General features: G+C 48.4%; 1 protein-coding gene across 1 annotated transcript in view; it reads right to left on the bottom strand.

The window, feature by feature from the left end:
• The window catches only part of LOC144095298 (chymotrypsin-like elastase family member 2A), a 65,463-nt gene that overhangs the window by 21,712 nt on the left and 26,489 nt on the right, over positions 1-17,262 (bottom strand). The window contains exons 4-5 of the mRNA XM_077629076.1: positions 15,823-16,231; positions 12,033-12,214 (exon numbers count right to left, since the gene is read on the bottom strand). Coding sequence (XP_077485202.1) covers positions 12,033-12,214; positions 15,823-16,231 — 591 coding nt within the window. The remainder of the gene's footprint in view (positions 1-12,032; positions 12,215-15,822; positions 16,232-17,262) is intronic.

The raw sequence follows: 17,262 nt of genomic DNA, 5'->3' as shown, positions 1-17,262 counted from the left end.
GGTGCATCGAGTCACCCTCGCCCAGTCTGCCACGCACGGGTCATGTTTTTTTGCCCCCGCGAGTGTTGACCCGGGCGGGCATCCGATAAGGGATGCCCCCGGCTTTGGCACTGCCAGCAATGGGCTCTTTGTTGAAAGGTTGCTTCCGATTGCGAGACGCGCCCGGACGTGCCGCTCACCCACGGGGTCGTCTTTCGGCACGAGCTTGACCGCCCCGACCCACCCGTCAGCGGAGAGGGCTGCCCGGTTCGAAACGTCCCTCTGCCCCAGGTAGACGTTATCTAATCTTCAAAGCCGTCCGGGGTGCTGGTGACACTCAAGGCCCTTAGCGTCACCCCCCCCCCCCCCCCCTCACCCTCAAGAAGAACTTCTGGCTCGATTCTTTGGAAGAGCTTGTTTACTGCTTTGCATTATTATGACCGTGCACGCCTGCGCCTTTTTGCTGCTGACTATATGGACGCCCTTCTTGTCTAGGTTGCGAGGGCTGCCGCCGCAGTCGGCATGTCTCGGTCGACGGTTGCACACGTGTCCCTGACGTAGTCTTTCTTCAGACTGTAGTGACACGAACTTTCTGCACCCACATTGCAGTCTTTGTCGTGCGTGCGACGTGGTCCCATGTTTGCTTCAAATTGTCACTTATCGGCGCAGTTGCGGAACAGCAGTCTTGTTCCCCGATATGGAACCACAATGGATGATTCTTCTCCGCGAGATTCTCTCTGGCTGGCTGTCATCGACGTGCTGAAGACGCCAAGATTTTGGAGCCCTAGACCAAGGGCACCTTTTCTCACAGTGGACTTCCTTTTGAGCTAATAAATGTTTTTCACCACCACCTACCCGTAGTAGCTCAGAAAACTAACCTGTTCTGTCTCTTATTGAACTGTTTGTGGAAATTGTGGAACCAAAACGGCTGCAGTGTCATCGCTGGTTTTTGCTCAGGGCGTCGTATAAGAAGCTAAGCGAAGCAATGCAGTAAAAATTATCAAGTGTATCTTATCTCACGCGCTGCGTTATCAGTTAATGCGCATTTACTTGCGACAACTGCACAACGAAGTTGTATGAGGTCGTAGTGAAGGACTGTTGGTTAACTTTCTCGAACTGAAGTTGCTCAAGTTACACAGAACGCAGTAGGACCACCATGGCTGAGATTGCATCCTTCCAACTTGCGCTGACGAGGAAATCTCCATAGTCGCTCAGCCACCCCAGCGCACCCTGCTGTGCGCACCCGCTACAGTTGACTGCGCTTTTGCTTTGCGTATCAAGAACATTAAGATATTTCACTAAAGTGTCGCGTACAAATGGGGGAAGGGAGAGCTACGGAAAGTTCCCGGAGAGTGGAAAGCGAAACATGACGCCCCGCTCTGTTTACTGTAGGAAAGCATCCGGATGCCAGATGGGGGGCTGCCTTTACAAATGCACATATATCTAGAGCGGCTGTCTTGGTTGTTTAATGCCTACAAGGCATGTAAATGCTCCAAAAGTATTCGGTGTTTTTAGTCTAGCCAAGTAAACGCGCATTCCTTGCTCGACTACGAATCGCAACGTAGGCTGTTCCCAGGGGCGACTTGCAGGCCACTGAAGCAAGAGAAAGAAGATGGGGAATGAAAAGGCGGAGCTGTGAGCAAACAGAGGTTTTTGTTGGCTGCTGTAAACTTAGAGAGGGCTAAAGAAAGGAAGCAGGAAAGCAAAAAAGACAGAAAGAAAGAAGGTAAGGGAGGCGGAAAGAAAGAAGGAAGGAAGGAAGGCAAGAAGCACAGAAAGAAAATAGTAAGGAAAGAAAGGAAGAAAAAGAAAGGAGGAAAGAAAAAAGCAAGTAAAAAGAGGAGAAAGAAGAAGGAAAGAAGGAAAGCAAATAAAAAAGAAGATAAAGAAGAAGAAAGGAAGGTGGAGAGAAAAAAGAAGGAAAGCAAGAAGCAAAGAAAGAAAGAAATCGAGAAGAAGCACGTGGTGCAGTCAGAATATATTTTTGCGAAGCATGTCGACGTCAACAAGTCGACCCAGGTTTCAGAAGCCTTCAGGGTTCGTGTTGTTCGTTTCTTCTTCGTGCGTCCTCGTCTCCTGCTGCGCTACAGTCTCGCTATGAATATGTACCAAAAAGCCCAGAAAGCCACGCTGTTGTACCAACAAGCCCAAAGAGCCACGCGGCTGAAGGTATGTAAACCTTGGGGCCAAGTTATAGTACGGTGCGCTTCTTTAGAGGGCCGTCCTTAAGGCGTTCACGTGCAAGACGCAGCGTCAGTTTTCCTGAGAGCAAAATGAGGAAGCACGAAGAGAAAAATCCAGGGGGCACTTTGATGACCTAAAGCGTGGTGAGGCGAAAGCCTTTAGCGCGGTTTTGCTGCTTGTGTCACTGATGTGTGGTTAAGATGTTAATTAAGCACACAACTGTTTATGAATCTTAAATGCTGGAGACACTGGAGGATATTTGGGAGGCATTCGTCCGATTCGACGCCTTTCTGCAAACACTCTTCAGCGTCCTAGACAAGGGGAACTTTATATACGTTGGCAGGAAGTAGCGTAGTCGTTAGCACGCTCGGCTGCGGAACGGAAGGATGGTGGTTCGAATCCCATCGTGCACAAAGATTTCTTTTCTTATCGTGTTGAAGAGCGTAACGGACGGACGGACGCGAGCATGAGCCATTAAAGGCTTTCGCCTTAATAGGCTGAATCATGTCACCAAATTGGCTTGCGAAGTGACTGATTGGCTTTGGGATTCAGCTCCTGAGCCCCAGGTTGCTGGTTGGAATCCCGGTCGCTGCAGCCGTATGTCAATGAAGGTGAAATACAAAAATACCCGTGTACTGTGGCAGTGTAAATTAATTCGGAGCCCTCCATTAAGACATCCCTCATAGCCCACAAGCAGCTTCGGGGCGTTGAAACCTACATGCCATTACTTATCATCACCTTCTAGTCATATCTACAACTTTTCTAGGCAGAGCTGTCATCAAGGATGTTTAACTCCTTTCTTATCATGCGAAAAATAGTTCTTTTTGGTAATTCATTTCGTTATTTTGGGCTGAAAATTCTGCGTTGGTAAAATAAATTGAACACACCAAAACGAAGCGAAATAAATGCGCTGTTGTACTGTGCATTTCAAATAGATATGTGAGAAAGTAATGTGAAATTGTATTTCTCTCATTCAAACTTTGATGAAATATGGCCAATGTTTACAATGCAATGCTTGAAGCACAAACATACAAATATTCAAAGCGTCTACAATATAAAAAAGTTGCTTTTTGTTATTGTGTAAGCACCTGAAAGGTTCAATGGTCTTTCTTAGCAGCACTTCGCGCTACAAGAAACGTTTACCACGTTATAAAAAAAATATTTATTGGATCTGATATATCTTTTTTTTTCCCCGAATGCATTTAGTGGGAAATGGCAGAAAGCACAAACACATCACCTATGCCAAATTGGGACGTGGGATTAATGAATTAATGTGGAGTTAATGTGTAACTGTAATAATGAAGAAGAATAACAAAATACAAAAAAATGATATCGTTATAGCAAAATTTCGAAAGATCTGGGAATATCATGAGAGTGAAACATGGGCCAAGGGTAACGGAGTAGATTCCAAGGGAAGGCAAGTATAGCAGGGGGCGGCAGAACGTTAGGTGAGTGGATGAGATTAAGAAGTTTGTAGGAATAGGGTGGGCACACCTGGCAAAGGACAGGGTTAATTGGAGAGACATGAGAGAGCCCTTTGCCCTGCAGTGGGTTTAGTTAGGCTGACGACGATGATGATGATGATGATGATGATTATGATGATATCGTGTGCACTGGGGCCAATGGTCTGTGTTGCTGTTATACGTGCCTCGTGGTCTTTGTGCTACACGTATGACACAAACTGTTTCGAAATAGAGTGGCGAAAGGCTGCATAAAAATAGAGCTTCACTGCAATAATGTGTTGAACTACAGCAGAAAACCTTCACTAACCAAGGCTTATGGGCTACTGCGCGGAAAAGCTCCTTAGTGTTCAACGACTTCTGCAGACATTCAGCATGCACAGAAAAGAAGTTAAACACCTCGTGTATATTGAACTGGAGAAAACCAGAAACAAGCTGGCATTACGCAAGTAAAGATGCAGTCGTAAGAGCTCGACGATGTTCTTTAAATGAACAGGACGCCGAATGACGGTCCTTTGCACTTACATTTTTTCGTGGGTCATCGACTTTACGCGAGGTCGTTTGCTCGGGATGAGCATCATGATATACATGGTCGTGTTCACTGAACTAATGTCGCCTAATACAACCCTTCATCTAATCACCTGCTTTGCCTCACTGCATGCGGCCATTGGGTTCACTGCACACCTTCATGCCAGTTTTGGACGAGAGGGCCTGTTTACTTTTTTATCTGGCGCAACGCCTGCGCCATTATTGATGACCGAAATAAATCTAGGTCGCATAATGTACATACATGGCAAATAATGGCCAAAGGACTGCGAACATCTACATTACATCTATCTTAAACGGCATAAAAATAGTAAACTGCCACCAGGCAAAAAGTAATTCATACCGACTGATTTCGAAAGATATCCGCCGTTAAAACCAGAACCAGTCTATGTGACATCATCCTGATGCTCACTGCTATACTATTAGGAATAAAAAAAGTTACTGCGAGGCTGAAATAAAAAAAAATCGTGACATCGAGGCGGCTTGCAAGAGAATCTGGCTATAAGGGTCCTGGCGTGCTCGCTGTTAAGTCCTGTACTAAAATTCGCCGATTCTTAGGAAAGATACTAATTGCTTCGAAAATGAGAGTTGCCTTCTAAGACTACATAAATGATAGCGCAACAAGTCGGAAAGTGCGTTGGTAGGTTTTAAATAGCGGGGTATACGTACGTGCCTCGGGGAACCCATGGGAGGCTTCTGAACTGTTCTGTGCAGCAGTAATTTGAGTGAGCAAACAGTATCAAAGACTTCATTGCTTATGAGTAAGCTGTAGTGGAAGAAAAAACTCGAGGGCACACTTAAGCTCCGCTTTAACGGTATGACGCGATAGTGTTAATAGATCCCTTTAGAGGCGTGGGGTACTCTTTGCGTACCACTTCGAAGACACTGATACTGTTCCTTCTTTCATCATCACATAACGTGTAACTTACCCCTAAGAGTACAATGCAACAGCATTAGAGATCCCTCCCAGGGAAGAACTCCTTCTCTGTCGCCTAGGTTTTGCCTACTGTTAAAACTCGCCTCTCTCCCACCGATGGCGCCCGTTGTTATAGGGCAGAGGGTATCATGACCCGCTGTTGTGATGCAGGGTAGCGTTGTTTGGCCGGAGCAGGGATGAGGAAGGATGGAAGCTGACATTTGGGACAACGAAAACACACACAGGTTTACTGGCACTTTGAAGAAACTTATTTACATATTTAGGAAGAAATAAGCAAACAGTCACAAATTAAAGTTCATTGCGTCGAGTGACTGGATGAGCCTTGTCGCCAAGGCCCAGAGCGTTCGTTCTCACTCAGGTCTCCTTATAAATACACTTAGGCTCCGCCCTTTCACCACGCGGTGGCCAATTCCACACGAGGCACAGATCGGAAGAGTGACACAGCGCATAGCACGCGGGGCACTGTGGGAATGGACGAGGAGGATTTGGAGTTTCGCTGCTACTTCGCCCCAAGCTGCACGTGTCCATCCAAATACAGGTACGGCGCCGTGGCTACAACCTCGGCGGGCTCTCTCCGGTAGGGATGGCTCTTGTCAGTCACGGTTAATGGAAGTCACCGTTCCCTTCTGCCCCCGTCGACTGTACACCGTCGGTCGCGTCTTGAGAGGAACTGCAGACAAAGGGAAGGTCATCTCCCACCTTCCTGAAGAGCGTGGGAAAGATTCCGCAGGCAGGTTCCCAGCGCATTCTTTTTTCGTGGAGTCCTTGTGGGGTCAAACGGCCTGTCGAAATCGCCCCTACTGCGTGGTCACCCCGGTCGATGGAATCTTCTCTTTAATCCTCTTCGGCTGGTGTGCATCCCGTTCATAGCACTACGTAACCGTATACCGGGTGCTTCACATAAAATCTTCAGGAATAAAAAAAATAGCCTTAAAAAAATAAAACGCTTTTTTGGACATAGCGTTGCAGCGGTGTAGCGCATGAAAAAACAACTAAGATGTTATAAGTAGCAAGCTGGTTAACTAATATTTAATAGTTAACCTGTTACTTGTAGCAGTCTAAAATGTTTGAACTTCAGTTTTAATTGTGAGGCGACTGTGGAATGTTGTAAAGCATTGTTATTGAAATATTGAAGGTAATGGTCAATTCTTCCGATGCGTAGCAAAAATTTTTATTTAAAAGTTTCTGCATCGCTCGCACCGAGTAGTTAATACTGCCGTAGAAAACGAAGGGGGACGTTTTTGATGATAGGAAAAACATTAATAGCAAAAATTTGCAGACTTGGGAACAAGAAAACATTAATAGGAAAAGTATGCAGGCCTGCCGAGGGGAGAACTCCGGTTATTCGCTATAATGGAACCTTACAAGATATGAAAAAATGGTAGTCATGATAGACCACAACGTTCCCTGTTCAAAAAAGCTTACGTAGGGACATATCAATTATGATAATAAAAACATTTATTTCAACTGCCAGGTATGCTGGAGCTAGTGCATAGCGCTCTTTATTCTGTACTAGTATGCACGTTTAAAGCGGCCGCTTTCACGATGCTTGTGTCCGCATTGTTTTATGACATTGGTAGCGTAGTACCAGCTTATCACGCTTAGAGAGAGTTGAGATAAATATAACAATGAAGTGTTGTGGAGTATATTGCGAAGGCAGGGAGCATGGCAGAGCGGAAACATCCACACGCGCTCGCTTGCCGACCTTCTCAATAGGTGCTGCGTTCCACTAAGTTCGAAAGCATCCTCTATTACGCACAGTGCTTGCTTAGCCCTCCACATAAGCCTTCACTGCGTATTAATGCCGCGAAGAGATTGCCGCGAATCTTTGTAGGCTTTGTTTGCTCATTCTTGAAATCTGCCGGCACGCCGTCTTATCGCTTTTTTTGCGATGCAAGATGCGACCAAATTTATCTCTAATGATCGCAACCAGACAGAGCTGATTCTACGTTGTTCCAGAATGTTCTAGTAACTTTGCACGCTTTATCTCGAAAGTTCGCTATCAGCTTTAAATTGAGAACAGCCGAAAGCGGCTGGCGTTCTGTTCGGCGACCGCCGAGCACGCTTGTTGCTACGCCGCCGCCGAGTGATTCAGTCCATTGTGGGCGCAAGTGAGCCCGAATAAAGAGTTTTGTTTGGACGCAATTTTTGCTGTCGGTCTGCTCCACGTATTACAGTCACCACTTCATCACATCTAGTGGAGGTAGGACTTCGTGACATCAGGTAGGACTTCCGACAACCGGCCGTTGTGCTTCCATTGCGGTGAGGCCGGCCATAGTCTTCGTCACTGCCCGTACCGATGTATCGATCTTCGATGATTTGCCTTTGGCGCCCCACGACCACGCTTCGGCCAACGTCCGCAGGAAATCGACGAGTACGTGCATGCGTCGAGAGCAGTACACGCCGAACCGCCTTTCGCACTCACCATCACTGTTAACCTCGCGCTTTGCGTCGCCACGCCGCAGCTACGGAGACGCGGTACGAGGAAGGTCTCCCAGCCCCCGTAGGGGAAACTAAACAGAGCAGCCTCTGGAGGTGAGGTTGCTCATGAGCGAAACACCGAAGATCCTCCAACGGCCATGCCGCACGAAGACGCCGCCCCCGACAAGCCGACGCCGCATACAATGACAACCTCGACCACGAAGCGAACCACCCTCAAAACGATGCCGCTACCGAGAAAAGCTTCGACGACACGTTCTACCCTCGATTCCAATACCCGACGCCCAGGATGACGTGCAACGCAAGAGCCAGAGCGTCGTACTTAGTAGTTATCGACGGCCAGAAAGTTACCGCTCTAGTCGACACAGGAGCCGATTACTCGGTGCTGAATGGAACATTCGCTGCGCAGCTGAGGAAAGTCACGACCGCCTGGGACGGCCCACAAATTCGCACCGCAGGGGGTCACCTCATTACGCCATCAGTACGATGCACAGCGCGAGTGACTGTCAAAGGACATACCTATCCTGCGACATTCGTTTTGCTACGGCAATGTCCTCGCGAAGTTATCTTGGGCTTGGATTTCCTTAATGAACAACAGGCGATCATCGACCTGCGATCCAAGCTGATCACGCTTTCGACGGACGAGGCCATTCCCTAGATGAAAACTGGAAAATCACGTCGCCCGTAGTGTCCTGGAGGAAGAAGTGAGCGTCCCACGTCGTTCAAGCGTTATCGTGACCGTAGACGCCACGAAGGCCATTAACGCTGAAGCCATCATCGAGGGGAACATGCAGTTGCTTCTAGACCGAGGAATCAGCATCGCAAGAATCATCACACATTTCCGCAATGACCAGGCTGAAGTATACTGCTCACTAACTTCAACGAAGAATACCGGCACATTAACAGCGGAACGACGATTGCTTTCTTCGACGAAATATCCGACGTGCGAGACTCCTTTACCCTCTCCGACCCATCCGCAGAAGATTCGCCTGACCAAAAGAACTCGCCCACTTTCGACGTCAATCCAGCCCTGCACCGGAACAGACAAGACCAGATCCGCAATCTGCTCCGAAGCTACAGCGAGTGTTTTTCGTCATCGCCGAAGGTCCGACAGACGCCGATTGCCAAGCATCACATTACAACCGACCAACACGCCCGACCTCTCCGTCAAAGCCCCTACCGTGTGTCACTGCGATAACGACAAGCCATCCGGGAGCAAGTGAAAGAAATGCTTCGCGACGACGTCATCCAGCCTTCAAACAGCCCATGGGCGGCACCGGTTGTTCTAGTGAGAAAAAAAGACGGCGCACTTCGATTCTGCGTGGATTACCGCCGCTTGAACAACATAACAAAGAAGGACGTCTACCCCCTCCCCCGCATCGACGACACACTGGACCGGCTCTGCAACGCCAAGTATTTCTCATCGATGGAGAGCGGCTACTGGCAAATTGAGGTCGATGAAAGAGATCGCAAGAAGACCCCATTGATCACTCCGAATGGGCCCTTTGATCAAAGTTCAAGGTGATGCCATTTGGTATCTGTTCCGCGCCAGCGATGTTTCAGCGAGAAATGGATACAGTGCTGGCAGGCCTGAAGTGACAAATTTGTCTGGTATATTTAGATGACGTCGTTGTCTTCGCCTCGAACTTTGAAGAGCACCTCAAAAGACTTCGAACAGTACTAGACGCCATCAAGTCGTCTGGCCTAGCCTTGAAAGCAGAGAAGTGCCACATTGCCTATGAAGAGCTGCTGTTTCTAGGCCACATCGTTAGCGAGGAGGGAGTACGCCCAGATTCTCATAAAACAGCTGCTATTGAACACTTTCCACCTCCGGCCGATAAGAAAGCAGTGCGCAGGTTCCTCGGACTGTGAGCATATTACCGACGATTTCTGAAAATCTTTTCGCGCATCGCCGAGCCCCTGACTCAACTGACGAAGGCAGAAGTGCCATTTAAATGAGAAGCACCGCAAGCAGAAGCCTTAAAGGAACTTCAGCGTCGTTTACAGTCTCCACCGATCCTCGCGCATTTCGATGAAAACGCCGATACTGAAGTTCATACCGACGCAAGTAGCGTGGGCCTAGGCGCCGTCCTCGTTCCAAAAAGCGACGGGCTGGAGAAAGTCATCGCATACGCTAGCCGTTGCCTTTCCAAGGCCGAGGCTAACTATTCGACAACTGAGAAGGAGGGCCTTGTCATCATCTAAGCTACGTCGAAATTCCGCCCCTACCTCTACGGACGACCGTTCAAGGTGGTCAGCGATCACCATGCGCTGTGCTGGCTTGACAATTTGAAGTACCTCTCTGGCCGCCTCGCTCGATGGAGTCTGCGCCTCCAGGAGTTTGACGTTACCGGCGTTTACAAGCCCGGACGCAAGCATTCTGACGCCGATTGCCTATCACGAGCCCTTTTAGACGTGCCGCCGCTAGTCGACGATCAGGACGCCTTTTTTATTTACATTAACAGTAAAGGAGAGGTTGGTGCTGCATAGCGGCTCCGGCTGCTCCTTTTCACCAATTCGTAGCAACCACTTGGTCCGACGACGTGCAGTTCAACATAACATTCCTGGGACCCATCAGCTCCAGCTGTTTTGCACAGCAGCAACGCTCGGACTCCGACCTGAAACGCCTCATTGAGTACTTGGAAGGCAAGGTTTTTTCACCTCTCGCCTCATTCATCGAGGACTGTCTTCCTTCTGTGTACAGAATGATGCCCTTGTGAAGAAGTTTGCAGCGAACAAAACAGCCTACCTCCTTGTTGTACCTCCTTGTCTCCGCGAAGTTCTACACGCTTTACACGACGAGCCGACAGCTGGTCGTCTCGGGTTTACTCGCACCCTCCGCCGCATTCAAGACAAGTATTACTGGCCCCGACTGCCGATGTCGCACATTATGTGAAGACATGCCGAGATTGTCAGTGACGAAGGACCCCTCCCACCCGACCAGCAGGATTTCTGAACCTCATTGAGCGCCCCCCCCCCCCTTTCTCAAGGCTATTTCAGCAGATCGGCATGGACGTGCTTGGCCCTTTTCCAATGTCAACGTCTTCAAATAAGTGGATCATCATAGCGACCGACTACCTGACCCGATACGCCGAGGCGAAAGCCCTACCGAACGGAACAACAGCAGAAGTCGCCAAATTTTTCGTGGAGTGCATTCTTCTTCGACACGGCGCCCCCGATGTGCTCATCACGGTCAGGGGAACAGCATTCACGGCGAGACTAACGCAAGCCATCCTGCGTTACAGCCAAGCTAGCCACCGGAGGACAACTCCATACCATCCGCAGACCAACGAACTGACCGGGCGCCTGAACAAAACCATCGCCGATATGCTCGCTATGTATGTCGATGCCGGACACATGACGTGGGACGTCATCCTGCCTTACGTCGTCTTCGCCTACAACACCGCAGTGCAGGAGACCACCCAGATGACGCATTTTAGGCTCGTCCATGGCAGGGAGGCCACGACCACGCTAGACGCCATGCTGCCCAACGTTACCGAAGAAGAGAACATTGACGTCGCCGCTTACCTTCAACGCGCAGAAGATGCCCGAAGACTTGCCCGATTACGGTTCAAAGACCAGCAGCGGACTGACGCCAGACGCTAAAACCTACGAAGACGCAACGCGGAATACAAGCCAGGAGACCAAGTCTGGGTGTGGACGCCCATTCGCCGCCGTGGATTGAGTGAAAAGCTTTGCATCCCAGGGACGCCGCGTACGACCAGAAGTTGTCCACGTAGCCCGTCTGAAGCCGCATTATGTGCGCTAAAGGACGCTGTGTTTCCACACTCTGTGTTTATTATTATTAATAATAATAATAATAATTGGTTTTGGGGGGAAAGGAAATGGCGCAGTATCTGTCTCATATATCGTTGGACACCTGAACCGCGCCGTAAGGGAAGGGTAAAGGAGGGAGTGAAAGGAGAAACAATCCGTTTTTTCGCTAGTCGCCTTATTAGTTTTAATGCATCGGGTCGATGCTTCTTTGAGAGAGGAGTAATGCCGCGAATCTTTGTAGTGTTTCTTCATTCTTCAAAGCTACCGGCAAGCCCCTTTATCGCTTTGTTTGCGATGCAAGATGCGACCAGGTTTATATCGGTTGATCGCGTCCAGGCACAGCTGATTCTACGTTGTGCCAGAAGGTTCTAGTAACTTTGCACGTTTTATCTCGAAAGTTCGCTATCAGCTTTAAATTGAGCACGGCCGACAGGGCCGGGAATTCTCCGAGCACGCTTGTTGCTACGCCGCCGCCGAGTGATTCAGTCCGTTGCGGGCGCAAGTCAGCCCGAATGAAGATTTTTATTCAGACGCCATTTTCGCTGTCGTTCTGCTCCCCGGATTGCAGTCAGCACTTCGTGACAATATTCCGCGTTAGTTACCCTCGCAGCACCCTTTATCACTGTCGCTTCAGATATCCTTGCATTGTTTTCCAAGACAGACGTGGAAGTAGGAGAGAGACCCCAGGCAGCTTGTGAATTGTCTTTATTCATCCCCTGCGTGGCCGAGCATAGGCGGTGATGGTGTCCCGTATCCAACCTGTAAAGTGGTGGACGCGCGTGTAGACGTCCGGGTAGTTGCCTCGAGCGCAGCCGGAGCCGAAAGATGCCACGCCAATCACGTACCAGCGGCCGTCGGAGAGCTGGCAGGACAGCGGCCCTCCGGAGTCGCCCTGCGAGTATGTGGGCGTGTAATGCAACGTGTCGCCACCATGCGGCCGACACATGGTCGACACGTGGTGACAACGACGAGTGAGCCCTGGACAGGCCGCTTAGTGCCATTCCACGTTGTAAAAGGCAACCCGCACAGTTGTGAACACCCTGTCACAAAACGCCTTGAATGAGACGACAGCGGTTATATAACCCAACGCCATACCTACAGTAGCGGAGCTCATTTACGTCATAAGGCGGAGCTACATACTGCGTCACGATCATGTCATAAACACGTACGTTAAGGTTTTCTAAGTTGTGTGTGCTCCAGCAGCCGGAATGCGTGCTATTAGCAGAAAATGTAGCCGGAGACAGCAGAAACCGACGTACAATACGCTCTCACTTCAACGGCAATTTTCAATTTGCATTTGTATCAGCCAAATCTTGTTTGTGCGTTTTATTGGTGGCCATAAAGCTACTTGAGTGGGACACCGCTTTTATTTGAGGAAGAGTCCATGTTCTTGCTTCAGAAGCTTTCATAAAGCAATATTTGTCGAGCATCATCCTACAGGAATACATCGAGATTTAGTGCTTAAGAGTCGGCCTGAGAATGTGTGTCTTAAATCAAAAAGCTTCCTGGAAAAATGCCAGTGAGTTGTTCCTGATATGCAGAAACTCTTTAAAGCTTCCTAGCTTCATCTGTCTTATAAATAACAATATAAATATACATACATATTTTCCGGATGCTGTCGTGTAAGCACTCTCTAGGGCATGGCGCCATGAAATAATGTTCGAACAGCCAAAGTGATAGGAACTTAGTCCTTTAGATTTTGTGGCTGCATAATTCAGTTATTTTATGTAGGCCGCTTCGTATTAAGATGTCTGAATGACTGATGTCCGGATGGTATCAACGTAAGATATTTATTCTGCTCTGTCTTGATCAAGGGGCACACTGCTGCTGACACCGCTGTTCGGTTGGCTCTTCTAGCTCTGTAGCGCCAGACAATGAAGGGATCTGTGCCTTCGTTAGGATGGCGTTTGTGCCACTCTAGGAAGAAGCTTTACCACCTTTCCGCACGATAAGTACATTAGAAACTTGTGAATGAGGCGTCTCAGCAGCCTGATGTACGGCTATGGCGACCTCCTCTGCCTACCTTTCCTGTAGCAGTCTTCCGGTTCTGCTGCGACGGGAAAACCCATCAAGTAGGGGTGTAGCGGAGGCTGTATACAGAGGTTGTTTATCGACAAGCAGACTCGTTAAGCTCATAGCTTCCGACAACCTTGGGTATTGGCTTCTTACTGGCTTCCGGTGTCGGTCGAAAATCGGAAGGAGGCAGAAACAAGAGCATGGGGGAACGAGTGGTCTCTGATACATTAGGAGGCAGGAAAAATGCAGCTAAGACGCATTGCCGTTGAGACCACATACCGCAACTATGTCGCCATGTGTAACGATAATCCATAACAGCGCGACAGACGGGACAGAGAAGAGAGGACACAACACAGAGCGCTGATCGTGAGCACTACAACACAGATCGTGAGCACCAACTCGCCCAACAAACGGCATTGTCGCCATGTGAATGCTAGCGAGATACTGGGTCATTTTAGAATGCATTTTTATCGACTCTGTAACACTGAAGAGCGTTACGGTGTGAACATGGTAAACAAATGAGCAGATTTTGTTTTCTTCTCAGGACTTCATCTTTTAGCAAAGGGCATGATGGAAACCGGCACTGCCAGCGGATATACTGTATACTAAGAAAAGGCAGCTACACTGTCTTTAAGTTAGCGTAGTTAAATGCACTGGCTGCGATGCATGCTAGAACATGATTAAGACTGCTACAGGAACATAGTCTAGTTAGCTGTAGTAGAAATATTCAAATCCACCTTCAATTCAATTTCTCTCTGCAATAAAAATGTTATGACGTCTAACCGTTCAAGAGCGGTATAATTAGCACCAGCCAGAGCGCAGCCATACGGTTGCTAACAACTACACAGCTTTCTGGAACCTACGACGTTTCTAAAATGAACTGTCAGAGACCGCGGCATAAAGACTAGCCGGTACCACTGGAGCAGTGGCTTTGCCAAATTATTTAACCAGCTGATAACAAGAAGAACCGAATAGTTGAGGAAACGATGACTCGGTGCGTTGTCTTCGATCATGTCTTCATTAGAATGCAAATGTATTTCGAACTGGGAAGCCTGCGTTCACTGGAGAGTTTCCCAGCGTGCCCCTTTCACCGTTATTCTCTCCTCCCTTTTCCTTGTGCTGACCAGACGCATTTTCTTCGGCCCACATATCAGCGTTCCCCCCGTCAGGACCCGTCTCTCTTCAGAGTTGGGGCGGCCTCTGACCCGGCGGCCTCTTACCTCTCCGGGAAGCTCTCGGGTACGACTGGCTATTTGCCTACTATTTGGCTACTGTTCATCTTTTCCCATCTCATTTAACGTCTTATTATACAATTCCCTGTTTTTTTTTCCTCGGCAATGAGTTGACAATATTAATAAATTGTTGCGTTTGCAGAAACGTGTTATCCGCATTATTGCAAAAAATCCCTCATTAGTCACACACAGCCGCATTGTTTAAGAAATTTAACAATTTGTATAGAGTCTATATATTCTTATACACTAATGCGTCATTACAAGTCGGAAGTAATAAAACACGACAATTCTTTAGCAGGTACATTCCGCTGTTCTTTTCCTCGGCAATGAGTTGACAATATTAATAAATTGTTGCGTTTGCAGAAACGTGTTATCCGCATCATTGCAAAAAATCTCTCATTAGTCACACACAGCCGCATTGTTTAAGAAATTTAACAATTTGTATAGAGTCTATATATTCTTATACACTAATGCGTCATTACAAGTCGGAAGTAATAAAACACGACAATTCTTTAGCAGGGCTAGCCGCACTTGCTACGAACTATCCTGTGTATTGTACACGAAATCAGGAAAAGTGGAAAGTTGATGCGTGCGGCACAAATTTCGGGAAACAAATGTTGAAATAGCGTCTGCCAGCTCTCCTGAACGAACTGTCCGGTGAAGATAACCGAGAAGTCTTCAACAAATCGTTCAGGGATCTACGCAGTATGTTTCTCTAAACTAGGAAATGTACCTGAAAATATAGTGAGTTTCTTTGTTTTGTCTGTGAAATAACCACAGTTACAGCGATGTGTGTTATTTTGTTCTCGTTTTTTCTTCACTTCACTTTCTTGCCGTGCATTTTTTATTCTTACCCACTTCTGTACACTACATTTTTTCATGATCCGGAAACCTAAAGTTTGTTTGCCTTTTGTTATCTGCATTTTTCGTTTATTTTGTACGCCTTTCTGCCTTGTGGGCAGCTGCGTTTTCTGTTAATTCACTGCCTGTATTTCATACATTACGCGTTTTCCACTGTATGCCTTGTAAGGGGCACGGACCTCGTCAAGCCACCTTTGGCTTTTTGTCTGTGCCTCTAAGCATCTCAGGATGCTTGAATAAACTGATTTGATTTGATGTCTCCAAACCGCATTCCCACTGCCTCGCAGCGGACTAAAAGTTACGGGTAAGTTGAGCGTCCCCATAGTGCTACTAAACACACTGGTGTCGCACACTGGGCTGGAACTAATGTGCAAAAGCAGCTCGGCCTCACGTAGCACACTCCCTGTCCAGGCCTTCCGCCGCACAGGTGCCAGCTGCCGATGGGCACGTCGTAGATGGAGCGGCACTCCTTGAGCGGCCTCAGGGGTACGCGCAGCTTGTTGAGGCTGGTTGCCACGGTGCCCTGCGTGCGCTCGTTGCCCCATCCCGACACAGCGCAGCTCAGGTTGGACAGGGGCCGCAGCGACGAAGGGGCCAGGCAGGCAGGCCGCACGTGGCCCGAGCGCCGCAGCCGCTTGGCTAGCCGCAGCAGCGCCACGTCCCGCTGAAGGCGGCCGTAGCCCGGGTGCGGCAGCACGTGCGTCACGCGAACCTGGACCTCGTTGCCCTCGGAGAGCAGCTGGTTGTACTCGCCCACCCGCACCAGCAGATCCGCCGCGGACAGCGTGCGGCCCTGCGAGCTGCCGCCGCCACCGGCGATGAAAATGCAAATAATAATAATAATAATAATAATAATAATAATAATAATAATAATAATAATAATAATAATAATAATAATAATAATAATAATAATAATAATAATAATAATAATAATAATAATAATAATAATAATAATAATAATAATTCTGGACCAACACTGCCTCAGTGTTCGACGTTAGCTACGGGAGCTTCAAGTGTTTACATCGGTGTGCTCAGCGAATGTGGAGAAGACCAAATTCAAACGTCCGCTGACGTTTTCTTTCAGGAAACATCTCTTCTAAGGCACAAGAAGCGACATCTACCCATTGATTTCGTACTACTACTGTGATTTACAGCCACCTTCGCTGTATCCGGTATATTTACTCGTTATATCGGTCGATAAATTTTATACACGTGTGCATCACAACACGACGAATCGTTTGACACCATCCGGAACCCCCTGCGACAAACGGTTCTGCCATAATGGCCATAATGAATTATGGCCCGTGCAATTTCATTCCCAATCTTCTTTCAGTCACAGCAACAACAATAACAACAACAACAACATGAATTGAGGCGCTACGCACCCTCTGTTGCTATGTGATACAGTGCGGTCACGTAGTTACTGGTTTGGTCAGTTTGACCTTCATTGCAGACAGACGCGTCCTTGACAAACGTAAGTAGTAAGAGCTAACGCGCTTAAAAAGCGGTTTTGAGGAAACGCAAGGGCGCAGTAACCGTCTCACATCTCGGTGGACACCTCGACAGCGCCGTAAGGGGAGGGATAAAGGAGAGATTGAAAGAAGGGAGAAAGAGGTGCCGTTGTGGAGGGCTCCGGAACAATTCCGACCACCCGGGTATCTTTAACGTACACTGACTGCGCACAGCACAGGGACTTTGTTTGCGATTCGCCTTCATCGAATCGCGGCCGCTGCGGCCGGCATTGAACCCTCCGGCTGGGTAGCTACCGCGGCGCCTACCGGCCCACGTGTTCTCAGTGAAAAGGGAAAGAAGCATGGGGCTGTGATGAAAG

This window comes from Amblyomma americanum, chromosome 6 (assembly GCF_052857255.1).
Source record: "Amblyomma americanum isolate KBUSLIRL-KWMA chromosome 6, ASM5285725v1, whole genome shotgun sequence".
NCBI lineage: Eukaryota > Metazoa > Arthropoda > Arachnida > Ixodida > Ixodidae > Amblyomma > Amblyomma americanum.
Note: the sequence above shows the minus strand (reverse complement) of the source record. Positions and strands in the feature narration are given on the sequence as shown.